The 16,484-nt window shown below is 41.8% G+C and overlaps 1 protein-coding gene across 33 annotated transcripts in view; it reads left to right on the top strand.

The window, feature by feature from the left end:
• Positions 1-16,484, top strand: part of sorbs2b (sorbin and SH3 domain containing 2b) — an 83,483-nt gene that overhangs the window by 43,020 nt on the left and 23,979 nt on the right. For 22 of the 33 annotated variants that reach the window (XM_036970458.2, XM_090220315.1, XM_090220318.1 and 19 more), the window contains 6 exons: positions 3,386-3,452; positions 4,345-4,395; positions 4,572-4,815; positions 5,352-5,466; positions 8,421-8,507; positions 9,466-9,498. In XM_036970458.2, coding sequence (XP_036826353.2) covers positions 3,386-3,452; positions 4,345-4,395; positions 4,572-4,815; positions 5,352-5,466; positions 8,421-8,507; positions 9,466-9,498 — 597 coding nt within the window. The remainder of the gene's footprint in view (positions 1-3,385; positions 3,453-4,344; positions 4,396-4,571; positions 4,816-5,351; positions 5,467-8,420; positions 8,508-9,465; positions 9,499-16,484) is intronic. The other 11 variants (XM_090220310.1, XM_090220317.1, XM_090220323.1 and 8 more) reach the window with 1 other exon arrangement.

Genomic DNA, 16,484 nt, shown 5'->3' on the forward strand with positions numbered 1-16,484 from the left:
GGAATAGGATATATAGGGAATAGGATATATAGGGAATAGGCTATATAGGTAATAGGCTATGTAGGGAATAAGCTATATAGGTTATATATGGAATAGGATATATAGGGAATAGGCTATATAGGGAATAGGCTATATAGGGAATGGGCTATATAGGGAATATGATATATAGGGAATAGGCTATATAGGGAATAGGCTATATAGGTAATAGGCTATGTCGGGAATAGGCTATATAGGATATATATGGAATAGGATATAAAGGGAATAGGCTATATTGGGAATAGGATATATAGGGAATAGGCTAAATAGGGAATAGGCTAAATAGGGAATAGACTACATAGGGAATAGGATATATAGGGAATAGGCTATATCGGGAATACGATATATAGGGAATAGGCTATATAGGGAATAGGCTAAATAGGGAATACACCATATAGGGAATAGGCTATATAGTGAATAGGGTAATAGGGTATACGGGGAATAGGGTATATAGGGAATATGGTGCCATTTGGGACACACAGAGTATACTGCTACTACAGTGGAGGATAGGGCTTACCTCTATTTCATACCAGGGTTCACAAGGTACTTGAGGTGCTTAAAGTACTTGAATTTGGCACTCTGAAATTCAAGTACTGGAATACCTTGAAAATCAGACGTTTTCTCAAGTTTATACTTGAAAAGTACTTGAATAAAAATGAGAGGAGAACAGAAAATGATCAAATATTTTAATATGAAAAACATTACAAAAATGTATTGGTCCTTCGAATACATTTCCAGGCAGACTACAGAGTTTTATTTCCTCATGCGTTTTGTGCTGTGTTTGCCAGGGGAGCTCGCTCATTCCACCCACACTGCCACTCAGCCCAGGCAGGTAGAGAACTGACTGATTAGGTGCCAACAAAAAATCGATAGCTAAAATGTTAGGCAAATGTAGATACAAGCCTGCCTGGCAAGATATTGATGTTTATGAATGGGTTTTGCCAGACCCAGCCTGGGATGTAGTGGAGGATAAACACACCTTTTTATTTGTGAAATAGCGTTTACGCACCTTTTTATTTAGTTAATTATCATTATTTCACTTAGTATTATTATTATTGCTCAACGCTCAGAAGGCTTCTCAATCTGAGTTCTAATCGTTGATCAATGCTCAGAAGGCTTCTCAATCTGAGTTCTAATCGTTGATCAATGCTCAGAAGGCTTCTCAATCTGAGTTCTAATCATTGATCAATGCTCAGAAGGCTTCTCAATCTGAGTTCTAATCGTTGATCAATGCTCAGAAGGCTTCTTGATCTGAGTTCTAATTGTTGATCAATGCTCAGAAGGCTTCTTGATCTGAGTTCTAATTGTTGATCAATGCTCAGAAGGCTTCTTGATCTGAGTTCTAATAGTTGATCAATGCTCAGAAGGCTTCTTGATCTGAGTTCTAATTGTTAATCAACGCTCTGAAGGCTTCTTGATCTGAGTTCTAATTGCGCCTACCTCTGCGAACGAGTGGAATCATGAATGATTAATGTATGCTCATTATGTTCGCCTGCTCCCCCGGATTTGCCTTGTTAGCAGTGCATTCATTCGCCACTCTGTCCAATGGGAAACTCCGCACACGACATAGACCGAGAGGTGAAACGAACTACCTCAATCCTGACCTATAGTGGAAAGTAGCGAGACGCCACTGACAATGGGAATTCATTTAACATCCCTCGACTTCTGCCGTGTCCTCCAAACAACCGGTAAATAGTCACTGATATGTCAGTCAGATGTCTAGCTAGCTAGATTGCTCAAGGACTCTGGTCATTAGCCAGGTAGCTAGCTATAACTAAGTGGCTAGAAGGATGAAGTTAGAAGCTAACGTTGCACGGAATCTGACCTCAGCAGACCTGAGCAGGAGCAGTTGACTGAAATTAAGCTAGCTATAATCAAAAGAGTTCTCTTAACAAAATACCTTTTCTTTATAGAGAGTAGTGAGACAGACAGTGGTGAGTCAGGCTGCAATGAAAGAGGCAAAGGAGATAGACAGAGAGAGGAAGCATTGAAGCCAGCAGGGAGAGAGGTTAGTTGTATAATGGTTCCCAAATAGGGTCCCCAAATAGGGCGACCCTGAGAGAGTCTTTCATCTTGTCAAACACATTAATAACTTGTTTCTCTTCAAATGGGTATAGAATACAACATTTTAGAATCAACTATGGGCCTTTTACTCTGTCGGAATTCACTTTCATGTCATTATGTGTTGGGACAGCCTGTGGGACCTACAATTTTGTGAAATATGAAGACACTTTCAATGTAAAGACAATTTAATATTATTATTTACTCTGAACAAAAACATACAACAATTTCCAAGATTTACTGAGTTACAGTTCTTATAAAGAAATCAGTCAACATCATCGGTCCTGACTTACCACTCATGTATGTAGTAAATAAGTAGTGAAACACGTATTATTGAGTAGAACTTGTGAGGTGGGGATGAATAGTAAGTAGTTGTTTTTTTTCATGAGGTTGTGGCGATATACTGTCATCTGGTGGCGACTAGAAACAATTGCATAATAGGAACTATAGCAAATTGATGGTCCTTGAAAATATACATCAGTACTTGAAAAAGTACTTGCCACTGTCTGTATGAACCCTGTATACTGTATTTATTTGTATGCGTATTTCTGCATTGTCATGATGTAGGGTGTATTTTTCTGCTAAATTAGACTAGACTACCAAGAGGGAGCTTAGTGCTTTGGGCTTATAGCTTGTTATCTATTGATAATCCAAAAGGACTTCTCTGTCAGCTTGTGGTTAAGGATAATTCAGAAAAAAATATATATTCTGAGCTACAGTGTTGCTTTGGTTCTCTACCACCACCAGAGAGATTTTTGCATAGATGAATAGAGGCTTATGTTGGTGTAAAACTCAAAAGGTAAAATGTTATAGCGTACATGTAAGTGGCTGCCTCCTATAAATCATGACTGTGTTCCTAATCTCCAATCAATGCAGGCCATCTGGCCAGGCCTGGCCGTCCCAGGACTGTATTGTGGGAGGAGAAATAGATTTTCTGTCCCTGGGGTGTTTTATGAAACCCTGGGAAAAAGCATGCCAACTGAGGTCAGATTCATTGGCCAGCCTGCAAACAACCACTTTGTATACGTCTCAAATGGTATCCTATTCCTTTCATAGTGCACTACTTTTGACCGGGGCCCTGTAGTAGAGGGAATAGGGTGACATTTGGAACACAACGTATATCTCATTATGTAATGGTAACCTGATCTAAGACATTGATATGTATACTAATACCTAATACTGTGGATGTCTCTATGTGTCCACATCTCACTACTGTGTTTTGTGGGTGTTATTTTTGGTAAAATGGTCCAGAGGGGGTTTATGATTTTGTTGTATGTTTTTCTTAAAGACCGTGGACAGGCCAAAGGACTGGTATAAATCCATGTTCAAGCAGATTCACGTGGTACACAAACCAGGTAAGAGGTCATTTCCATAATATCTTCAGGATGTAGTTCCACCTAATCCATCTCTCCACTTAGCCAGTCCCTGAGGAGAAGGGATTCTAAATGGGATAGTTATAGGGCTACAGTGACATTGGCCTACTTTGAACTACATGCATACATACATACATACCTTCATACATACATACATACATACACACACACACACACACACACACACACACACACACACACACACACACACACACACACACACACACACACACACACACACACACACACACACACACACACACACACACACACACACACACACACATACATACATACATACATACATACATACATACATACATACATACATACATACATACATACATACATACATACATAGAGAGAGGGGGGGAGAGATGACAACAGCTGACTATTTGACAATAGAGCAGCTTTGCTCAGCAGTCTGCAGCTTAGAGAAATGTCATTACTGGGAATCTGACAGTGCAGTTCCTGCATAATGTGAGCCAGCTAGTACTGACCCCACAGGGATTACACAGGTCAGGGGTCACACACATTGACAACAATGACATACAACCATATGCTTCATTTTTTTTTCATTATGTCAGCAACACCTGCACACACTACATTGGTGGTGCCTTTTGTAATACCCATATTGCATTTGAAGATGTGTTATGAGCAGTCAATTGGCTCCTTATAGCAGCCTATACAAATATGATAATTCCTGTAATATATTCATAATGCATTACACATAGATGGTGTTACCATTATCTTTGACCACACGTAGAATAGCTTAAGAAATTAATCACTGTATGAAAACAAACTAAACAGTCATTGCTTTTACACGATGAGTTGCAGTGCACAGCTAATCATCCTACTTTGGTGTTTATCACAGAAAATGAAAATATGGACCCATATAATACCACCCACACAGTAGTGAATACCGGTAAGAAATGTATTATTTCATCACATGAATCACACATGAATCAAAAGTCTGTGTGCTGAGTGCCTGGAATATGATAGAGATACATATGTCATACAAATTTCACCTTTGAATTCATGCCTACATTCTGGATTGCATCTGTTGGATGCATCTGTCACACGCATCTGTTGTTATTACAGATAGACATCATCGCTCAGCCCCAGACTATCGGCCAGCCAAGTCCTTGCAGACCCATGCTCCGCCCCAGACCCACACGTACCGGCCAATGACCAAGAGTGTGTCTGACAACAGCACGTGCAATGTCTTCAGGAACACAAATTCCTTAACCTCGCCCTCACCCATGCCCCCCACACCCCCTCCCATACTCTCATCGGCACATGTTCGAGAAAGGGAGCGCGAGAGGGACAGAGGCACAATAGACAAGTAAGACAAAATTACTTAAAAAATCCTTTCAAGGGCCTCCCGAGTGGCGCAGCGATCTAAGGTACTGCATCGCTGTGCTTGAGGCATCACTACAGACCCGGGTTCGATCCCAGGCTATGTCACAACCGGCCGTGACCGGGAGTCCCATAGGGCAGCGCACAATTGGCCCAGCGTTGTCCGGGTTAGGGGAGGGTTTGGCTGGGGGGGCTTTACTTGGCTCATCACGCTCTAGCGACTCCTTGTGGCGGGCCGGATGCCTGCAGGCTGACTCCGGTCGCCAGTTGAGTGGTGTTTCCTCTGACACAGTGGTGCGGCTTGCTTCCTGGTTAAGGAGCGTGGTTTGGCGGGTCATGTTTCGGAGGGCGCATGACTCGACCTTCGCATCTCCCTAGCCTGTTGGAGAGTTGCCGCGATGAGACAAGATTGAAATTGGGAGATAAAGGGGGTAAAATACACTAATTGAAATGATTTGGCATGGTAACTTTTGGAACAAGTGGGCCACTGCATAATAAAATGTCTCTGTATCCTCTAACAAGAAACCAATATGGACCCCCTGACAGAAAGGTGGACACCAGGAAATATCGTGCAGAACCTCGCAGCATCTTCGACTATGAACCTGGGAAATCCTCAATTTTGGAGCAGGAGAGACAGGTAAGACCAGTCACTCGCCACTAAACTAATCCCAGCAAACCGAAATTGGTTCTGTGAAAGTTCCCAGAACATTCGTTAGGTTCCTGTAAATGTTCTCATAACACAAATATTGTCTAGTTGTGCTGATGATTTATATAATGTTTGAATAAAACATTCAGCTGATGTTGCAAGAATGTTCTTTACCAGGAAACGTTTGGGGAGTGTTCTGTGGTGGTTGATACAGATGATGTGTAGAACATTTTAGTGAAAGTTAGGAGAACACTCCAAGTATATTTCATTCAAAACATCTTTTAAAAAGTGTTATAAAAAAACATTATTTCAGTGTATACAGACCTCAACTGATGTATGGAACCATTTTAAAACTACCTATGTTGGTTTAGATACAAGCATCATGAAGCCTCTAACATAATCAATTATTTTAATGTTTTTGGGATGTTGTCATCCTAATGTTAGATAAAACCCTAACTAGAACTTAATGGGAATCTTATCTAATGTTTAGGCATTGTCCCTGGTTTGCTGGGATGACATTTGAACTCAACTAAATTACCCTTGTTGATATCACTCCTCCTAGCAGGTAATTAGCAGTGGACTGTTTCAGCAGCAGACCATGTGCCCTGCAGGGTTCATCTCATTAGCTAAGTGGTTTGAAATGCACCATTGTTCTGAGCCACTTACGTGGAACAAAAACATAGTTTATTTTGTGGCAGTAATTCATTTCAGTGGCAGTGTAATTAGACTACCAAAGGTATTTACTGTTTTCCTCTTTCCAGTAGGGGAGAGTGGGGTAAGTTGAGCCATTTTTTACATTCAGCATCACTCCGTCAAGGGAAATATAATATTATTTCCAACAATGATATCTACATATATTTCAGGATGTTGTCTATCCTTGGAAATAATTCAGAATTCATGTAAACATTACAGTTTTTAAAACATAGGTTGTCCATTAAAAGTGGTCTCTTGGGACAACTTACTCTGGGTATGGGGTAAGTTAACCCGCGAGACAGGGTAAGTTAAGCTGCCTACACATTTCTGTACTGAATTAAATATTACCACTACCTTTTTAAAATCTATTTTTATTTCCCAAACACAATTCAACACAAACACAATTCAGCACATTCACGATCACTGTTTTTGCCTTTTAATAATTTTAAATATTGTTTATTAACAAAGGCTTAACACCGAACAAACACTTTGTACTTTAAACACTTTAAAACATAGGCCAGGCACTGTCAAAACCTCATAGCCAGGTCGTCATTGTAAATAACAATATGTTCTTAATTAACTTACCTGTATAAATAAAGGTGAAATATATATTTTTAAATATCCCAGCCTTGCGATAATGCCTTGCATTACGCATGGGAAGAAAACGCTTCAATTTGCTCAATTTGCCGTTGCCTCAACTTTACCCTGTGGCCATAGGCTCAACTTACCCCAAAGCAAACATGTTGACTATAATAGCCCACAAAGCTACAAGCTGCACTTTCATGCTAGGTTTAGGACCTCATATTGAAGCTTATAAAGACTCCAACTGATGTATAGAACAATCTTAAAACTACCTACATTGGCTGGATTAGGCTTGTCGTTGTTAACCCTTTACCCCAACAAACCCTTTACCCCAATAAACCCTTTACCCCAATAAACCCTTTACCCCAATAAACCCTTTACCCCAACTAACTCTTTACCCCAATAAACCCTTTACCCCAATAAACCCTTTACCCCAACTAACCCTTTACCCCAATAAACCCTTTACCCCAATAAACCCTTTACCCCAATAAACCCTTTACCCCAACAAACCCTTTACCCCAATAAACCCTTTACCCCAATAAACCCTTTACCCCAATAAACCCTTTACCCCAACTAACTCTTTACCCCAATAAACCCTTTACCCCAATAAACCCTTTACCCCAACTAACCCTTTACCCCAATAAACCCTTTACCCCAATAAACCCTTTACCCCAATAAACCCTTTACCCCAATAATCCCTTTACCCCAATAAACCCTTTACACCAATAAACACTTTACCCCAATAAACCCTTTACCCCAATAAACCCTTTACCCCAACTAACTCTTTACCCAATAAACCCTTTACCCCAACTAACTCTTTACCCAATAAACCCTTTACCCCAACTAACCCTTTACCCCAATATACCCTTTACCCCAACAAACCCTTTACCCCAACAAACCGTTTACCCCAATAAACCCTTTACCCCAATAAACCCTTTACCCCAACAAACCCTTTACCCCAATAAACCCTTTACCCCAACAAACCCTTTACCCCAACAAACCCTTTGTCCTAACTTACCCCAGTCTCCCCTAAGCTATATTACCTCAAAGCTTGCTTGAGACTGCAGACAAATACCATTGCAGTTCAGACTGAGGGTCGGTGTTATTGCTTACAAGAAGTGTATTTTAAATGTCTTGTTTCTGAGGGCTGAGATGATTCCCAATGAGTGTTGCTGCAGTGCATTCATGCTCTGTTTCTCAGTGAAAGTGTACTGTACTGCTCTGTGGATAGATCAAGGTTCATGTTGTGGTGACTTACTGCCCTCTGCTGGTGTGTTCTTGAGGTTACCCTGTGAATGAAATTAATTCGGCTGGTTATGATGGTTTAAATCCTAAGCAACCTGCCTACACATTGTTTGAAGTACAATACACCAACATAGCTACTGTAGTAGTAGGTCAAAGCTGTGTGCTGGCAACCCTTGGTAGAGCATGGGTGAAGTAGGCATTGTGGTGCTCATGTGAATTTCCTTTCTTTTTCAGCTTGAAACCAATGCCTACTTTGTTTCTAATTATATATTACTTAGTACCTTTTTGCAATTGTTTTCCCAATGTTGCTGTTCATTTGCATCCATTTTACTCTGCTGTTTATCATGGATCATTCTCACCCTTACTCTGTGTTGATTTTCCTCCGCTCCTTCCTCTCTTCTCTCCTCTCCACCCTGTCAATCCAGAATACTAGTAACTCAAACCCTACTGAGGTAGATTTAGAGGATGAGCCTTGGTATAAGTTCTTTGCTGAGCTGGAGTTTGGACGTCCGGTAAGTGAGGGCCTCTGTGGTTCTCTCCGTTAGCCAGCGCCATAAGGTGCTAATGTATTGCCCCCTGGCTGCGGCTGCTAGCACTGCAGCCCCATGGTCAGGAATGTGTGGCCATGTGTTAAGCTTGTGCCCCAGTGGGATGAACGTGTTGTGCACTATTAGCATAATAGCATGTCACAGGTGTCCCAAATGGCACTCTACTCCCTTTATATTGCATTACAGGGAATAGGGTGTCATTTGGGAGGCAAGCACAGTGGTTGTGTTGTTCCACTGATGAGTTAAATACTTGACCTCTGTCTGAAGAGAAGCCAGAAATAACTGGCTGAAATGGGCAACAAAATATATAATAATTGACAATGATGATGTCAGTCCATTGACGGGGACTAAAAATGTAATATTTCTGCTCAGTTCATCCAACATTTTAGCAACGTGTTGTCACAGACCTGTGGTGTGATTAGGCTTGTTGTTGTTTTACATGCTTGACTGTTTGGACCTCACAGCAGTAGGGTCGAGGCTGCACAATTCACTGATGTGGAACGCATGTTTGCAGTGAGGTTGTCATTTAGCACAAGAGTGAATCACATGATCTATGGTGTGTAAGACTGCTTGCCATATACTCTTTGGACCTGCCTCACAGCAACTGCTTGAGCACTCTGTGACTTTCAACACATTTTCATTTGATTGCTTATGCATGTTTGACAGTAGCTTCTTGATCGAGCTTATTCATCCTTCCTTTTCTTACTTTTGCTGTGTTTGGTGTGTGTTGTGTTCACGTTTGGACAAGCATTCACAAGTGTTTATTTCTTTGTACACACAAGAGTTGTGTAGGTGCACAGCTGTGTGTGTGAGTGATCTTTAACCATGTAACTCTCTCCACATGTTCCTTCTCATGATGCCCCTGCCTCCTCTTCCTCCACTTCCTCCTTCTCATCTCCTCATCCTCTGCCTCTGGGTTCAGCCTCCTAAAAAACGTCTGGATTATATAGTTGAGGTAAACATGCCACTGCATGCCTGTTATTTAGCCCCTACTGTTTATGTGGAGAGGTACAGCAGTAGTAGTAGTAGTAGAGGTACAGCAGTAGTAGTAGTAGTAGAGGTACAGCAGTAGTAGAGGTACAACAGTAGTAGTAGTAGTAGTAGTAGAGGTACAGCAGTAGTAGTAGTAGTAGAGGTATAGCAGTAGTAGTAGTCGTAGAGGTACAGCAGTAGTAGTAGTAGTAGTAGTAGAGGTACAGCAGTAGTAGTAGTAGTAGAGGTACAGCAGTAGTAGAGGTACAACAGTAGTAGTAGTAGTAGTAGTAGTAGAGGTACAGCAGTAGTAGAGGTACAGCAGTAGTAGTAGTAGTAGTAGTAGAGGTACAGCAGTAGTAGAGGTACAGCAGTAGTAGTAGTAGTAGAGGTACAGCAGTAGTAGAGGTACAGCATTAGTAGTAGTAGTAGAGGTACAGCAGTAGTAGAGGTACAGCAGTAGTAGTAGTAGAGGTACAGCAGTAGTAGCAGTAGTAGAGGTACAGCAGCAGTAGTATTAGAGGTACAGCAGTAGTAGTAGTAGAGGTACAGAAGTAGTAGTAGTAGTAGTAGAGGTACAGCAGTAGTAGTAGTAGTAGTAGAGGTACAGCAGTAGTAGTAGTAGTAGTAGAGGTACAGCAGCAGTAGTAGTAGTAGTAGAGGTACAGCAGTAGTAGTCGTAGTAGTAGAGGTACAGCAGTAGTAGAGGTACAGCAGTAGTAGTAGTAGTAGAGGTACTGCAGTAGTAGTAGTAGGGGTACAGTAGTAGTAGAGGTACAGCAGTAGTAGAGGTACAGCAGTAATAGTAGTAGTAGAGGTACTGCAGTAGTAGTAGTAGTAGTAGGGGTACAGTAGTAGTAGAGGTACAGCAGTAGTAGTAGTAGTAGAGGTACAGCAGTAGTAGTAGTAGTAGAGGTACATCAGTAGTAGGCGTACAGCAGTAGTAGTAGTGGTAGTAGTAGAGGTACTGCAGTAGTAGTAGTAGTAGGGGTACAGTAGTAGTAGAGGTACAGCAGTAGTAGTAGTCGTAGAGGTACAGCAGTAGTAGTAGTAGTAGTAGAGGTACAGCAGTAGTAGTAGTAGTAGAGGTACAGCAGTAGTAGAGGTACAACAGTAGTAGTAGTAGTAGTAGAGGTACAGCAGTAGTAGAGGTACAGCAGTAGTAGTAGTAGTAGTAGAGGTACAGCAGTAGTAGAGGTACAGCAGTAGTAGTAGTAGTAGAGGTACAGCAGTAGTAGAGGTACAGCAGTAGTAGTAGTAGTAGAGGTACAGCAGTAGTAGAGGTACAGCAGTAATAGTAGTAGTAGAGGTACAGCAGTAGTAGCAGTAGTAGAGGTACAGCAGCAGTAGTAGTAGAGGTACAGCAGTAGTAGTAGAGGTACAGAAGTAGTAGTAGTAGTAGTAGTAGAGGTACAGCAGTAGTAGTAGTAGTAGTAGAGGTACAGCAGCAGTAGTAGTAGTAGTAGAGGTACAGCAGTAGTAGTAGTAGTAGTAGAGGTACAGCAGTAGTAGTAGTAGTAGTAGAGGTACAGCAGTAGTAGAGGTACAACAGTAGTAGTAGTAGTAGTAGTAGTAGAGGTACAGCAGTAGTAGAGGTACAGCAGTAGTAGTAGTAGTAGTAGAGGTACAGCAGTAGTAGTAGTAGTAGTAGAGGTACAGCAGTAGTAGTAGTAGTAGTAGTAGAGGTACAGCAGTAGTAGAGGTACAGCAGTAGTAGTAGTAGTAGAGGTACTGCAGTAGTAGTAGTAGTAGTAGGGGTACAGTAGTAGTAGAGGTACAGCAGTAGTAGAGGTACAGCAGTAGTAGTAGTAGTAGAGGTACTGCAGTAGTAGTAGTAGTAGGGGTACAGTAGTAGTAGAGGTACAGCAGTAGTAGTAGTCGTAGAGGTACAGCAGTAGTAGTAGTAGTAGAGGTACAGGTACAGCAGTAGTAGTAGTAGTAGAGGTACAGCAGTAGTAGAGGTACAACAGTAGTAGTAGTAGTAGTAGTAGTAGTAGAGGTACAGCAGTAGTAGAGGTACAGCAGTAGTAGTAGTAGTAGTAGTAGAGGTACAGCAGTAGTAGAGGTACAGCAGTAGTAGTAGTAGTAGAGGTACAGCAGTAGTAGAGGTACAGCATTAGTAGTAGTAGTAGAGGTACAGCAGTAGTAGAGGTACAGCAGTAGTAGTAGTAGAGGTACAGCAGTAGTAGCAGTAGTAGAGGTACAGCAGCAGTAGTATTAGAGGTACAGCAGTAGTAGTAGTAGAGGTACAGAAGTAGTAGTAGTAGTAGTAGAGGTACAGCAGTAGTAGTAGTAGTAGTAGAGGTACAGCAGTAGTAGTAGTAGTAGTAGAGGTACAGCAGCAGTAGTAGTAGTAGTAGAGGTACAGCAGTAGTAGTCGTAGTAGTAGAGGTACAGCAGTAGTAGTAGTAGTAGTAGAGGTACAGCAGTAGTAGAGGTACAGCAGTAGTAGTAGTAGTAGAGGTACTGCAGTAGTAGTAGTAGGGGTACAGTAGTAGTAGAGGTACAGCAGTAGTAGAGGTACAGCAGTAATAGTAGTAGTAGAGGTACTGCAGTAGTAGTAGTAGTAGTAGGGGTACAGTAGTAGTAGAGGTACAGCAGTAGTAGTAGTAGTAGAGGTACAGCAGTAGTAGTAGTAGTAGAGGTACATCAGTAGTAGGCGTACAGCAGTAGTAGTAGTGGTAGTAGTAGAGGTACTGCAGTAGTAGTAGTAGTAGGGGTACAGTAGTAGTAGAGGTACAGCAGTAGTAGTAGTCGTAGAGGTACAGCAGTAGTAGTAGTAGTAGTAGAGGTACAGCAGTAGTAGTAGTAGTAGAGGTACAGCAGTAGTAGAGGTACAACAGTAGTAGTAGTAGTAGTAGAGGTACAGCAGTAGTAGAGGTACAGCAGTAGTAGTAGTAGTAGTAGAGGTACAGCGGTAGTAGAGGTACAGCAGTAGTAGTAGTAGTAGAGGTACAGCAGTAGTAGAGGTACAGCAGTAGTAGTAGTAGTAGAGGTACAGCAGTAGTAGAGGTACAGCAGTAATAGTAGTAGTAGAGGTACAGCAGTAGTAGCAGTAGTAGAGGTACAGCAGCAGTAGTAGTAGAGGTACAGCAGTAGTAGTAGAGGTACAGAAGTAGTAGTAGTAGTAGTAGTAGAGGTACAGCAGTAGTAGTAGTAGTAGTAGAGGTACAGCAGCAGTAGTAGTAGTAGTAGAGGTACAGCAGTAGTAGTAGTAGTAGTAGAGGTACAGCAGTAGTAGTAGTAGTAGTAGAGGTACAGCAGTAGTAGAGGTACAACAGTAGTAGTAGTAGTAGTAGTAGTAGAGGTACAGCAGTAGTAGAGGTACAGCAGTAGTAGTAGTAGTAGTAGAGGTACAGCAGTAGTAGTAGTAGTAGTAGAGGTACAGCAGTAGTAGTAGTAGTAGTAGTAGAGGTACAGCAGTAGTAGAGGTACAGCAGTAGTAGTAGTAGTAGAGGTACTGCAGTAGTAGTAGTAGTAGTAGGGGTACAGTAGTAGTAGAGGTACAGCAGTAGTAGAGGTACAGCAGTAGTAGTAGTAGTAGAGGTACTGCAGTAGTAGTAGTAGTAGGGGTACAGTAGTAGTAGAGGTACAGCAGTAGTAGTAGTAGTAGAGGTACAGCAGTAGTAGTAGTAGTAGTAGAGGTACAGTAGTAGTAGTAGTAGTAGAGGTACAGTAGTATTAGTAGTAGAGGTACAGTAGTAGTAGAGGTACATCAGTAGTAGGCGTACAGCAGTAGTAGTAGTGGTAGTAGTAGAGGTACTGCAGTAGTAGTAGTAGTAGGGGTACAGTAGTAGTAGAGGTACAGCAGTAGTAGTAGTAGTAGAGGTACAGCAGTAGTAGTAGTAGTAGAGGTACAGTAGTATTAGTAGTAGAGGTACAGTAGTAGTAGAGGTACATCAGTAGTAGGCGTACAGCAGTAGTAGTAGTAGTAGTAGTAGAGGTACAGTAGTAGTGGTAGTATAGGTACAGTAGTAGTAGTAGTAGTAGTAGAGGTACAGCAGTAGTAGAGGTACAACAGTAGCAGTAGTAGAGGTACAGCAGTAGTAGTAGTAGAGGTACAGCAGTAGTAGTAGTAGAGGTACAGCAGTAGTAGTAGTAGAGGTACAGCAGTAGCAGTTTTAGAGGTACAGCAGTAGCAGTTTTAGAGGTACAGCAGTAGCAGTAGTAGAGGCACAGCAGTAGTAGAGGTACAGCAGTAGTAGTAGTAGAGGTACAGCAGTAGCAGTTTTAGAGGCAAAGCAGTAGTAGTATTATTAGTACAGTAGTAGCAGTACAGCAGCAGTAGTGCCCCACCTGGCGCTGAAACTACTCTCAACAAAGCCTGAAACTACTCTCAGGGAAGCCTGAAACTACTCTCAGGAAAGACTGAAACTACTCTCAGCAAAGCCTGAAACTACTCTCAGCAAAGCCTGAAACTACTCTCAGGAAAGACTGACACTACTCTCAGGAAAGACTGAAACTAATCTCAGGAAAGCCTGAAACTACTCTCAGGAAAGCCTGAAACTACTCTCAGCAAAGCCTGAAACTCCTCTCAGGAAAGACTGAAACTACTCCCAGGAAAGACTGAAACTACTCTCAGGAAAGACTGAAACTAATCTCAGGAAAGGCTGAAACTACTCTCAGGAAAGCCTGAAACTACTCTCAGGAAAGCCTGAAACTACTCTCAGCAAAGCCTGAAACTCCTCTCAGGAAAGACTGAAACTACTCTCAGCAAATCCTGAAACTACTCTCAGGAAAGACTGACACTACTCTCAGGAAAGACTGAAACTACTCTCAGGAAAGCCTGAAACTACTCTCAGGAAAGACTGAAACTACTCTCAGCAAAGCCTGAAACTACTCTCAGGAAAGACTGAAACTACTCTCAGGAAAGACTTGAACTACTCTCAGGAAAGCCTGAAACTACTCTCAGGAAAGACTGAAACTACTCTCAGGAAAGACTGAAACCACTCTCAGGAAAGCCTGAAACTACTCTCAGGAAAGACTGAAACTACTCTCAGGAAAGACTGAAACTACTCTCAGCAAAGAGTGAAACTACTCTCAGGAAAGCCTGAAACTACTCTCAGGAAAGACTGAAACTACTCTCAGGAAAGACTGAAACTACTCTCAGCAAAGAGTGAAACTACTCTCAGGAAAGCCTGAAACTACTCTCAGGAAAGACTGAAACTACTCTCAGCAAAGCCTGAAACTCCTCTCAGGAAAGACTGAAACTACTCTCAGCAAAGCCTGAAACTACTCTCAGGAAAGACTGACACTACTCTCAGGAAAGACTTGAACTACTCTCAGGAAAGCCTGAAACTACTCTCAGGAAAGACTGAAACTACTCTCAGGAAAGACTGAAACCACTCTCAGGAAAGCCTGAAACTACGCTCAGGAAAGACTGAAACTACTCTCAGGAAAGACTGAAACTACTCTCAGCAAAGAGTGAAACTACTCTCAGGAAAGACTGAAACTACTCTCATGAAAGACTGAAACTACTCTCAGCAAAGCCTGAAACTACTTTCAGAAAAGACTGAAACTACTCCCAGGAAAGACTGAAACTACTCTCAGCAAAGCCTGAAACTCCTCTCAGGAAATGCTGAAACTCCTCTCAGGAAAAACTGAAACTCCTCTCAGGAAAGCCTGAAACTACTCTCAGGAAAGTCTGAAACTACTCCCAGGAAAGACTGGAACTCCTCTCGGGAAAGCCTGAAACTACTCTCAGGAAAGACTAAAACTCCTCTCAGGAAAGACTGAAACTACTCTCAGGAAAGACTGAAACTACTCTCAGGAAAGCCTGAAACTACTCTCAGCAAAGCCTGAAACTCCTCTCAGGAAAGACTGAAACTACTCTCAGGAAAGCCTGAAACTACTCTCAGCAAAGCCTGAAACTCCTCTCAGGAAAGACTGAAACTACTCTCAGGAAAGACTGAAACTACTCTCAGGAAAGACTGAAACTAATCTCAGGAAAGGCTGAAAATACTCTCAGGAAAGCCTGAAACTACTCTCAGGAAAGCCTGAAACTACTCTCAGCAAAGCCTGAAACTACTCTCAGGAAAGACTGAAACTACTCTCAGCAAAGCCTGAAACTACTCTCAGGAAAGACTGACACTACTCTCAGAAAAGACTGAAACTACTCTCAGGAAAGCCTGAAACTACTCTCAGGAAAGCCTGAAACTACTCTCAGCAAAGCCTGAAACTCCTCTCAGGAAAGACTGAAACTACTCTCAGCAAAGCCTGAAACTACTCTCAGGAAAGACTGACACTACTCTCAGGAAAGACTGAAACTACTCTCAGGAAAGACTGAAACTCCTCTCAGGAAAGACTGAAACTGCTCTCAGGAAAGACTGAAACTACTCTCAGGAAAGACTTGAACTACTCTCAGGAAAGCCTGAAACTACTCTCAGGAAAGACTGAAACTACTCTCAGGAAAGACTGAAACCACTCTCAGGAAAGCCTGAAACTACTCTCAGGAAAGACTGAAACTACTCTCAGGAAAGACTGAAACTACTCTCAGGAAAGACTGAAACTACTCTCAGGAAAGCCTGAAACTCCTCTCAGGAAAGACTGAAACTCCTCTCGGGAAAGACTGAAACTCCTCTCGGGAAAGACTGAAACTCCTCTCGGGAAAGACTGAAACTCCTCTCAGGAAAGGCTGAAAGTTTACTGAAAGTCTCTTTTACTCCCCAGAACACAGTCACCATTGTTTGTTTTCTTTTTCATAGTGTTTCTTTGTCATGTCATTGATTCAAAGCAGTAGGTTAACGGGCAAGTCAGTTGTTGAGGCTACAGCCATTGTCAACTGCCATGTTTGCTTTTGAGAGTATTACATTATATAATTTGATAATGTGTATAGTCTATATGTCTTAGCTAGAGACAGTATTAATCTTAGCTCAGCATTTAGGACATTTAGGTTCAATAGGCTCTGACAGAGACCTTTATGTGTACATGTTTACTAGAGTATCATGTTACATACTGAACAAAAATATA

The sequence above is a fragment of the Oncorhynchus mykiss genome, chromosome 25 (assembly GCF_057628025.1).
Source record: "Oncorhynchus mykiss isolate SJ-2025 chromosome 25, ASM5762802v1, whole genome shotgun sequence".
Taxonomy (NCBI): Eukaryota; Metazoa; Chordata; class Actinopteri; order Salmoniformes; family Salmonidae; genus Oncorhynchus; species Oncorhynchus mykiss.